Source organism: Neophocaena asiaeorientalis, unplaced genomic scaffold (genome assembly GCF_003031525.2).
Source record: "Neophocaena asiaeorientalis asiaeorientalis breed wild unplaced genomic scaffold, Neophocaena_asiaeorientalis_V1.1 scaffold376, whole genome shotgun sequence".
Taxonomy (NCBI): domain Eukaryota; kingdom Metazoa; phylum Chordata; class Mammalia; order Artiodactyla; family Phocoenidae; genus Neophocaena; species Neophocaena asiaeorientalis.
The window spans coordinates 374,449-386,458 of NW_020174368.1; the positions used below are offsets into that span (position 1 = coordinate 374,449).

General features: G+C 38.2%; 1 protein-coding gene across 1 annotated transcript in view; it reads left to right on the forward strand.

Moving 5' to 3' along the window:
- MRPS27 (mitochondrial ribosomal protein S27) overlaps window positions 1-12,010 on the forward strand; it is an 89,863-nt gene that overhangs the window by 3,912 nt on the left and 73,941 nt on the right. Inside the window, exon 2 of the mRNA XM_024756160.1 lies at window positions 2,631-2,708. Coding sequence (XP_024611928.1) covers window positions 2,631-2,708 — 78 coding nt within the window. The remainder of the gene's footprint in view (window positions 1-2,630; window positions 2,709-12,010) is intronic.

The window sequence follows — 12,010 nt, forward strand, 5'->3', positions numbered from 1 at the left end:
TAATAAAACATATGCTAGGAGAAGAAATAGAGTATAAGTAAGAGAATGTAGTAACAAATAGAGAATATTTAAGTCACTGGTATCCTGGAGTATATAGGTTAACAACCCTCTCCTGAGCTCATGCTCACGTAAGAAAATGGCTGCCCTTGTTTCCCACAGAAAGGAGAGATCTACCTGGTTTTAGAAATTGGAATTCAGTTTGCATAGAAATGCTACAGCAAATTATGAATGGGTTATCTGAACTGATTGTTTTGGTTCTATGTCAGACTGTTAGAGCATGCAGAGACCTTAAATATCACCCAGCCAGTTCCTTCACTTGCAACTGCACGGTCTGAAGTTTTCTACCAGCTGGTAAAACTCAAACTAAATCTCAGGTCTGCTCACTCCTGACCTGGTGTGCAGCTACACACCTAATGTCATGCCATCAATGCCGTTACATTTTGTTCATCCTTCTTGACAGATCTAGGAATGTAACTGACAATTTATAACATCGTTTGTATGAAAAATGTATTCTCAGTTCCAAACATCTAGTCATTTTTTAAAAAATAATCCATTTGAAATGTAGGCACTTTTTAATAGTTACTATTTTTAAGAAATATCTTAGTTCCCCTTTGAGGCAGTCTTCGGCAGCTTTTAATATTATTGCTTCATTGCTTAAACTTTAGACTTCAAATTTAGACATGCTATTCTAGTAAAGGTCTGACCCAACCTCTGCTGAAGGCAAAGGAGGGACTGGTCTTGTGTATAAACACACAGATGTGTTTATATTTGTTTTAGTTGGGAGACGGATAGAGAATAACAATAGCACGCAAATACTGTGCTTAATCGGCTCCCATGCCTTCTAGTTGTGTTTGGTTTATGGTCTGCTATGACCTTCAGGTAATAGTCTGCCATTCATTCCTTTTCAGTTTTTTTAAACAGCTTTATTTAGATTTAGTTCACATACAATTCACCCATTTAAAGTAGTCAATTTAATGTTGAATGTTTTTTTTTTGTATATACACAGGGTTGTGCGGCAGCCATCACCACAATCAATTTAGGACATTTTCATCACTTCAAAAAAACCCCATACTCATTAGCAGTCACTCCCCATTTCCACCCAGGTTTTTCTGCCTGTCTACCCTCCAGATCTAGGCAACCAGTAAGCTGCTTTCTGTCTCTAGATTTGCCGATTGTGGACATTTCATATAAATGGAATGACATAATACGTAGTCTTTTGTGACTGGCTTCTTTTTCCTTAGCATAATATTTTCAAGGTTCATCCATGTTGTAGCATGTATCAGTACTTAATTTCTTTTTATTGCTGAATAATATTCCTTTATAAGAATATACTATTTTGTTTAGCCATTCATAAATTGATGGATATTTGCATTTTTCCTTTTTGGCTATTATGAATAATATTGCTACAAACATTTATGTACAGTTTTTTAGGTGGACATGATTTCATTTCTCTTGGGTACATACCTAGGAGTGGAATTGCTGGGTTACCTGGTAACTCCATGTTAACATTTTGCAGAACTGCTGAACTTTTCCAATGTGGCTGCACCATTTTACATTCTCACCAGCAATACATGAGGTTTCTAGTTTCTCTACATCCTTATCAACAGCTGTTATTATCTGCCTTTTTGATTATACCCATCCTAAGTGGGTGTGAGGTTGTATTTAAATATATTTTGCATCTCCTTAATGGGAAATGATATTAAACATCTTTCCATGCACTTGTTGGCCATATGTGTGTGTGTGTGTGTGTGTGTGTGTGTGTGTGTGTGTGTATTTATGTGTATGTATGTATCTGTGTGTTTTCTTTTTTTTTAGAAATGTCTGTTAAATCCTTTGCCCATTTTTCTGCTGGGTTGTCTTTTTAACTTTTGAGTTGTAAGAGTTATTTATACATTCTGGGTGGAAGTCCCTGATCAGATAAATGGTTTGGAAATATTTCCTCCCATTCTGAGTTATTCTTTCACTTTCTTGATGGTGTCTTTGAAGCTCGAAAGGTTTTAATTTTAGGTTGCCATTCATTCTTTCTCATTAATTCCTTGAGCTCATGTTTATTGAGCATTGCTGTATGCCAGTCATTGTGACAGGTGTCATCTTGTGGGTTACACCAGATTTGGCTTATTAGGTTTCTGTTATTTACCACTAGGGTGCTGTGTTACTGGGTAAGATATTACTCTTTGCTTTATGTGAAATAAGGGTAAATATGCTGATCCAAGTCAGATGGAAATTTTTTAGGACTAACTAATAATGATAAAGCAGTCTTTTAATGAGTTAAACAGCTGTTCAGCAAATATTTTGGGTTCTAAGAAGGAGTTTTAAGGCTCATCTAGGCTCTGCATTAGTGGAAACAAATGGCTCCTAGTCCTAAAGTAATAGGAACAGAATTAGCAACATTTTTGCTCATAACATTATGGTAGAAATTTTAACAGGCTTTCTGCATCTTCTGCTTGTTAGAGGTTGAATGCATGTTGTCATGAACTGAATTGTAAACTGTGTAATATTGGTTACAGTTTCATAATAGATCTTTAATCTAGTAAATGGAAAATATGGCAAAGATATGTTTAATAAAACAGGTATATAAACTGAACCTGTTGTGAAACCATGCCTGTTGAAATAATTGTCTTTTTCCTTAGGTAAAAGATGCCTACTTTCTGCAGCATATGTGGACAGCCACAAATGGGAAGCAAGAGAAAAAGAAGATTGTCACCTTGGTAGGTACTTATCGGGCTATTATGTGGGTCATTTCCAGTCATTCCATGTTTGTCATCATATATTCGTATGAGATATATGTGAAATGATGCTTTTATGATAATCCAATTCAGATAAGCACATTTTTAAGCCTTAAAAAGAATTAGAGTGTTGTTTCACATGTGGCAAAATCATTTTTTCTTTCCTGCAAATTTCTATTTCATTTTTGCCTTCACAGTCTCCCTGAATTATGTAAACAATTATTTTCTTTCTTGTTTTTTGTTCATTTTTATCATATAGTTAGTTACCATGCAGCCTGACTGTTTTATCTGCAAAATCAATCTTTACTATGATGGTTGCAAAATGATGGTTTTCCAAATTCATTAATACCTCCACATTTACTAATTATTACTCAGTATTTACTGTAAGCAAGAACCCTTTTTCTCCCATTTCTTTCTCTGTTTATTATCAGTATGATCTTATGGATTCCTCTTTCTTTTTTTCCCTTTAATGATTCATTACCATCCTTAGTTATTTTGGTAGTCCAGTTCTCTGAAATTTGGCTAGTAGAAGCATTTCAAGCTGTCTCCCAGTGTTCCATCTTGTACCTTTCTTGCTCTAGCCCTGAAATCAATTACAGTTAGCCCTTAAACAATGGGGGTTAAAGGAGCCCACGCTCAATGCAGTCAAAAATCCACATATAACGTAAAGTTGGTCCTCCGTATATGTGGTTTCTTCCTAGCCAAGTTTCCGCCCACGGATTCAACCAACTGCGGATCATGCATGTAATCCTGTAGTACGCATTTAGTGAAAGAAATTCATGTATAAATAGACCTGCACAGTTCAAGCCTGTTTTGTTCAAGGGTCAGCTGTATTTCTCCAAGGAGCACTGGTTCCTTTTACTAGGGAGTGGTATTAGAAACCAAGTTCTGTGCACTAGGTGTCCCCCTTGCTACTATGGAATTTTTGCTTCTTTGCCCATTCAGTGGACAGAGCTAGGAAAAACATGTACACATAAACATACATATGTGCACATACATGCATATAAGCTTATATGTACATAGTTTACAAATTATGAAAAAATCATTCTGAAACCTGCAATTCCAGTTCATCTCTACAGAGTTCTTCCTTGCCTTCCTCTAGTCCATGTTTGTATCTCCCTTCCATACTGAAAACACTGGCTCCCAACAGGGACAGTATTTTGATGTGTCCATCAGTCTAGGGATTGCAAGTTATGTAATTTTCCTGTCTTCTATCCAGTAAGTGCCAGTAATGCCCTGCAGTCATTTAGACAGTCAAAAAGATACCCCTATATATTCTAAAATGCCCTTGAGGGCCTTTTGGTACTTCTTTTGGGAACCACTGTTCTAGTGATGAAAGCACAATGGGCTCAGTTAATTATATTGCAGGGCTCGTTCTGATGTGCTGTATGTGAATTATAAGAAAAGTGCTATGGAAGTGCAGAAACGAGAACGAAGAATTTCATATAAGCTATTGTTAACACTTTCCTAGGTATGAAGGGAAAATTAGGAAACAAGACCATTATATTTGGTGCCTTGGTATGGGTCATCTCTGTTATTTCGAGACAAACCTAGGGAAAACTGTCATGGATTCCTGAGTGAGCAGATGCTTTTTGCCAAAGAATGAGCATAATCTGCAATGAATAAATATCACATGGAGGTAACTGTCTCCTCTCTGTTAAGATTAATGTACTTAGAAAAGCAGTATGTACCAGCTACCATTTACTGAATACCACCCTGCTAATAATCCTCTCTGTACATCCTGAGTCCCTGTCGAGTCAGTTGATTTTTTCCTCATCCTATATTCTTACAGCACTTTGTACCTTCATTATGCAGTGTAATGTGAAAAGTCTACACTTGGAGGGGAAGACAGCTGGCTGTGAACCCCAGCTCTGCCAGCTTTCAGAAACTGTCCCTTAACTCGGTTCCTATATCTATAAATTAGGGATGATAATGCCTGCCCCAGGTAATGCCCTGACATATAGTAGGTGCTCCAGAAATATGTGAAAGGAACAAGTCCCTAGGCCCGTTGATTTTACTCATATATAAAACATTAGATTGTGAGGTGAGATGAAGTTTTGAAACTCAGACTGCTTGGAAGAAAAAGAGGCTGTTAGAGACAATATTTTTTTTCTTCTGTGTAAGAGAATGTAATTAAAACTTGCGTTCATACGTGATATTACTGCATGTTTTCCCTAATTCTTATTTGAGCCTTTGGGCTGAGGTATGGGCCCAGAGAATCAGGTAGTACGCCTGGGGCTACATGCGGATGATCGGGCAGTAGATGGCAGTGTGGCCTCTGCGGAGACGCGCGCAGCCGGTGGAGCCCGGCGTTTGGGCGCTGGCCTTTGGGAAGCCTCTCCGTGCACGCGAGCGCGGAGGGCTGCCCTCGGCATGTGGAGCAATGTGATTGGGCGCTGTGATCTGGTGCGGACTTGCTGATTGGGGGAGGGAGGAGGGGCGATATGAGGCTTTTATTCCGCGCGTCCCCATTGGAGGGCGTGGAGTGGGGGGGAGTGGATCGGGCTCGGGGGGCGGGGGGGGGGGGGGAACTGTGCCTGGATGTGGGCGTGGGCTTCCCTGGCCTGAAGCGGTTTTGCCTCCGTGCCGAATACTGCGGAGGAGACCTGCTGGGTTCTCGGATGGTCGTGCTGCTGTGGTGCCTCCTCTGTTCAGTCTCATTAGTGGTTTTCTGTTAGAGCCTTGGCGGAGGGCTGATGGGTATCTACCCAGCTCCCCGTCTGAGAGTAATTTATTACTACGGAGGTCTAGATTAACACCACGAGTGCCGTATACGTATGCTGCAGTCTAGAGGGCAAGCAGGCCATGAATGCAGGCTGGGTCCTCTGACATAAAAGTCAAAAGGCAGCTTTTGTTCACTGCTAGATGTGTGCCCCGGGTCTGTGCTAAGCACTTTCACACACACTGTTACGTTTAATGCTCCACAACAGCGGCCGAGGCAGCCTGCTATTTCCCTTTAAGAGATGGGAAAAATGAGACCAGATCCCAGCATTTGCTTAGGGCCATACAGTATCCTCTTGCCTTTCTGCTCACTAAACTTTCTTAGTGATTGTTGTAGTACCTGTAATTCTACCGTAGTGTCTTCTCTTGCATTGAAGTAGTGGATCTCTTGCTTTTAAAAAATATTTTTTGATTGCAGTATAATATACTGAAAAGTGCACAAATCATAATGTACAGATTGATGAATTATCACAAAGTAAACAAGCCTGTGTAATAGAAGGTTCCTACCACTCCAGAAGCCCTTATTGTGGCTCCCATTACCCTCTTCAAAGGTAACCATTATTCTGACTTCTAGCACTGTAGGTTATTATTTTTAATGTTTTATAATGGAAAATGTACAACATACAAAAGTAGAGTGAATGGTATAAGGAATCTTCTTTACCCATCACCTGGCTTCAACAGTTATCAGCTCCTGGCCAATTTTCATTTCTACTCCTACTTATTTCCCCATCCTGATCCTTTGGAGGATTTTGAGGCAGATCACAGACAGTATATCATTTTACCCATAAATATTTCAGTATATACCTCTAAAAGATAAGGATATTTTAAATACCATTTCACATCTAAAATATTAATAATCATTTAAATATGAAATATCAAGTCAGTGTTCAAATTTCCCTGATACTCTGGTAAATTTTTTTTAATGGTTATGCACATAAGGTCCATACAGTGCAGTTGGTTATGTTCCCCTCTTATCTTGCCTCTTTTTAGATCTTTTCTTATGGAAACATACAAAGGTAGAGAGAATAGTATAATGAACCCCCATGGTCTCACCCAGCTTCAATGGTTATCAATTCCCTGCCAGTGTTGTTTCATCAAACCCTACCCCATCACCAGGTTACATTTTAACAAATTCTTGTTATCTGATCATTTTATATATATTTTGATACGTATCTCTATAGATAAGGATTTTTTTAAAAACATAACTATAATACCATTCTCATATCTAAAAAATAGTAATTCCTTAACATCATTAAATATTTCCTCAATGTTCTCATTTCCTCAGATGTCTTATAAATTTCTTTTTAATTTACAGTTTGTTGAAATGGGATCCAAATAAAGTCCATACATTGTAATATGTTGAGATGACTTTAATCTATAGGTTTCTCTTTCTGTCTTGGCAGTCTATTTGTTGAAGAGAACAGGTCTCTTTTGTAGTTTCCCACATTCTAGATTTGCTGTTTTCATCCTTATGGTGGTGTTTAACATGTTCCTCTACCTTCCATATGTCCTATAGAACTGGCAATTAGAGAGGAAGCCTTGATCGGATTCAGCGGGGTTTTTCTTTTGGCATGAGTACTTCATAGGAAGTGTTGTTTACTGTGTCAAGAGGCACAGAGCATTTGGTTGTCACTGTGATGTTAAAGGCCATTCGTGATCATTGCTTAGATCCATTTTTTCATTAGGAGCTGCAAAATGTTGCTATCTTAATTATATCATTTCTCTCATTAATTACCCAGAAAATTTTTGTGAAAGAATTTCCTTTCATCAGCGGTTCAGCTATCCTGAGTTATAGTTTGTATGGAAGAGGCAGCTTCGAAAATAATAAATTGACCTCCTACCATCCTCCAAAGGTTATCAGTGAGGGTTTTAATTTTTTTTTCCTAATATTATGAACTCATGGACCTAACTATTCCAGACATTTTAATTCATTGCAGTTGATATTTTATTGAAAGAACCGTAGTTCTCCAGCTAGGCTTTGTAGAGCCCTGGGAATTCTTGAGCTTTCCAACTCAAATCAGAAGATTTCAATTTTAGACTGTTTCTGTACTGCGCTTCCCTTTGGTTAAAATAAACACTGAATTAAAGCATTGTCTCTGAAATTCCTGCATTAGCCATGCAGATCTACTGGAGAGATACAGGGTGAAAGTTCGCTGCATTAGCCAGTTAGCAGCTGTTACAGATTAGGGCCCACAGTGAATAGGATTCAGGAGAAAACCATTCTGGGGAACTGGGTAGGGTGCTGGTAGGAAGGCAGGCCTCATGGGGGAAGTTCCCTGTGTTCCATGAGAAGTTTGCTTGGGTTACCCTGCCAGGGGCAAGGGACTAGGTGACTTGAACTAAATTAGTTCCTGAGCCCTACTGAATTAAATATTCTATTTCTGATTTTTCATTTTTATAGATAATCATAAAGTAAGAGATACCTTTCAGTTTTAGTTACTGCTTTTTTTTTTTTTTTTTTAGCATTGAGGTTGAAATTGAGCACTGTGGTCATCTTTCATTAGCTGGACACTTATTAGCTGAGGTTTAGTTTTACTGTGTCATTTCAGCTGTGGACGCCTTTGGCTTGTTGCAGTAGTTTTTCAAATCCTGCTCTTGAAGCTTGATGGAGATTTTCTGAGGCCTGCTTTCCTATTTGCATGTCTGTGACATGTATTCATTCACTAGGTTTCATATTTACTGTCTGCTGGCAGTTCTAGAGATGGGTCTGGCCTGTGCACATCATCCTCCTTTAGTCTTAGTATATATGTATATGAAGCTTGCCTTCACATTTTTTTCTTTATTATTTTAAAGCTTCTGGTGACAGAAAGACAAATAGAAGGAAAGCTAAATATCTATATTCAAATGGTTCTTAGGTTAATTTTTCCTAATTCCTTCTATTATTTCCATACATGTTATAGGTCATCTATCCCTGAAACAAAAACAGTTTTAGCCTGTGTTTTCCAGATCACTTCTTCTAGGAAGTACAGTAATAACTTGTATCTAGTCCTTAAAGAATTACAAAAATTAGGTGAGGTACGCACATGCCCAGAAAGAACTTAGTGTTGACTGAATGGGTAACAGTGATGTACAGTTACATAGAAATCATGAAAAACTGAAACCATCTAATAGTTTCTCACCTAAAGCTCCCAGGGTTCAACAGAGGATCCATCGTTCCTTCAGAGAACTTCCTCATCATAACTTTGACCCAGAGACCACCCTCCTTTATAAGAGGCTTCTTTCCTAGCACATCTCTACTATAGATTTTGTGATCGTTGAGGAGATTATCATTTTCTTTCTCAGAATTTTATATACTTTGAAGCTGTGTTACTTTGGTGCACACCAATTATCTTCCTGGAAAAATGAATTTTTGGTCATTATGTAATGACCCACCTCATCTGAAAAATGAATTCTTTTTGCTTTAAATCTACTGTGTCTCATATTAATATAGCTATACCAGCTTTCTTTAGGCTGCTTTTTGCTAAGTACATTTTTCATACAGTTATTTTCAACTCTTCATGTGTTCATATGATTTATATAGCTGGATTATGTATTTTTAAAACCAATCTGGCAATCTTTGTCTTTGTAACTGGAAAGTTTAGTTTATTTAGTGTCATTTTATGATTGTTGATTTATTTGGATTTGTTTCTACCATAGTTAGTGATTTGTCCCATCATTCTTTATTCTTTCTTTTGTATCTTCTTTTGGATGGTTGTGGTGTTTTTGTTTTTTACATTTCCTCCCCCTCTAGAAATTGTATCCTCTATTTCTACTCTTTCAGAATGGTGGGTTTTACCATTCTAAATCTACATCTTTTTTTTTTTTTTTTTGCGGTACGCGGGCCTCTCACTGTTGTGGCCTCTCCCGTTGCCGAGCACAGGCTCCGGACGCGCAGGCTCAGCGGCCATGGCTCACGGGCGCAGCCGCTCCGCGGCATGTGGGATCTTCCCGGACCGGGGCACGAACCTGTGTCCCCTGCATCGGCAGGCGGACTCTCAACCACTGCGCCACCAGGGAAGCCCTAAATCTACATCTTTTAGATGGTTGCTGCATAACTCCTAGCATGCATATTTACCTTAAATTCTAGTGTTATTCACACTCTGCTGTCCTTTAGTCCAGTCACATACCCCCAACCATGTGTTATTGTCTAATATTAAAGTTTTATCCTTTAAAACACACGTACACACATAAGACATTATTATTTTAAAAAACTTCCCCCCAAATTAAATTAATTTTATTTACTTACCATTCTTTCTAGCATTTCAAGTCTTCTTTAAAGGATCATCTTCCTTCTTCCAAAAACACGTCTTCTAAAAAACACAACTTGTAAAAAGTTCCTTTAGTGAGTATTTGTTGCTAATAAATTCTTTCAGTTTTTAAGTGTCTTTATTTTTCTGTTAATCTTAAAAGATAATTTTGCTAGATATGTAATTCTATTTTGATTGTATTTACTCCCAACATGTTATTCTACTGTTTTCTGTAGTTTCTAGTGAGAAAACACCTGTTGGTATAGTTGTTTTTCCTTTGTAAGTAATCTGTCTTTACTTTCTGGCTACTTTTAAAGTCCTCTTATTCTTCAGTTTAAGTGTAATGTATCATGGTGTGGGCTTAATTTTACTTAATTGACTTGAGATTTTTTATGTTTCCTGAATCTGAAAATGGATATCTTTTATCAGTTCTAAAAAATGCTTAGCAATTAGCTCATCATCTGTCACCTCTCCCCATTCTCTTTATTAACTTCTTTGGGAGATTCAATTAAATGTATTTTAGACCTTACTATTCTATTTTCTATATCTCTTAACTCCTTTTTTATACATTTCATTTTTATCTATCTTTTCTGCAGAGTCTTCTAGTTTCTTGTAATTTCCTTTAGATCTTTCAGGTTGCTAATTCTCACCTCACCTGTGTCTTACCTGCTCTTTAACTTATTCATCGAATTTCTTTTTTACAGCTTTCTTGACGTATTATTTACATAGAATATACCGCACATATTTAAAGTGTACAATTTGACAAGTCTTGACATATGTACGTGTGTATATGTCAGTGAAATCATTACTACAATCAAGATAATAAGCATATCTGTCACCCACCCCCCCACATGTTCTCCTACTTCTTTGTAGTCCTTTCCTCTTCTTCCTGCCCACCTTCCCACATTCCCAGGAAACCTCTGATATTTTCTGTCATCATAGATTAGTATGTATTTTCTACAATTTTATATAGTAAAATCAACTCTTTAAACCACTTAAAACATAGTTCTCAAGTTGGTGTATCTTGTATGACATAGGAAGTATAATTAGGGCCTCAGAGGTGTGAAGGCTGACTTTGTGGTTTAGAGTCCTCAGGGGATGATGTCCTTGCTGTTTTCCCTTTGCAGGGTGCATTACTTTCTAGTTCACCTTCACTACAGGTGTAGCCTTAGGCAGCTCTGGATTTACCTAGGATCTCTGAAACAGCTTCCTATCTTACAGAGGCCTTGGTTCTATCCTCCGTTCCCTGTAAGTCATTAAAACCACAGCTCTGTTTCCCTGCGGACCTGCGGATGCTCTCAGGTGACTGCTACCCTTAGTAGTCCCTTAAACACTCAAGGTTTGTGCTCCCATCCTGCCTTTAGCCGCTGACAATTACATCTATCTTCTTAAAAGCTCAGTCATATATTTGAAAATTTTTTTAACATTTTATTTAGGTGTTTTGTTTTTATAGTAGGGGGAATTTTTAAAAGGCTATTTAGTCCACCTTATTGCTGAGGTGGAATTCAGTTTAATATCATCTTCGAACTTAGGAGCAACATCCTTTTTGTGTTCCTTCTGGTAGTTCTCAAACTAACTCACTCGAGTGCTTGCCAGGCTACATCACAATCTCCTGGGGCTTTCGTTTAAAAATTTGTGTTTCTGTGGTCTCACTTCAAACCTGTGGAATTAGAATCGCCCTCTGGGTGTGAAGCCTAGGAATCTGACGTTTTAAAGTCTTAAAGCCTCTTAGGGGTTCAGATCCTTAACCAGGATTACACTCCTATACTTCGAATAGTGCAGGGTCCTCAGGAAAATCCTTTATGTCCTTAGATTATCAATGGTATTGTTTTCTTCAAACAAAAACATTTTTATACTAGTATACATTTCATTTTCTGGACATACTTCCACATTGTCTATACAGCTTTAAGTTTTGTTAATGAAGAATTCAATGAGGAATTCAAATTTCAGACCCATTTTCCTTTATAGTGTTTGTTGACCACAACCGTCCGCTGCAATGTATATTCCTGAGGAGCTGAGTGACAGGCAAGAAAGCATCTTCTTTGGCACATCCCTTTGAATAAAACCTGGGCATCTGCTGGCCCCTCACTGAAACACGAAGAGTGATTTTGACTGTTGAAACCATGGTCCAGAAGCCTGTGGCACTGGCCCTCTGCAGGCTGCAGCTGCCCCAGCTTTCATGGCCATCCCTGCTCCGCGCAGTTTTCTGCCTCATTCATCACGCTAGTGCTGTCATGTGAGGTGATTGGTTGCATATTATATTTAGCAGCAAACCTTTCTCTGATTTATAATATGCAAATATTATTCATCAGATGCTGGCTGTGCAGCTGTTGCCTT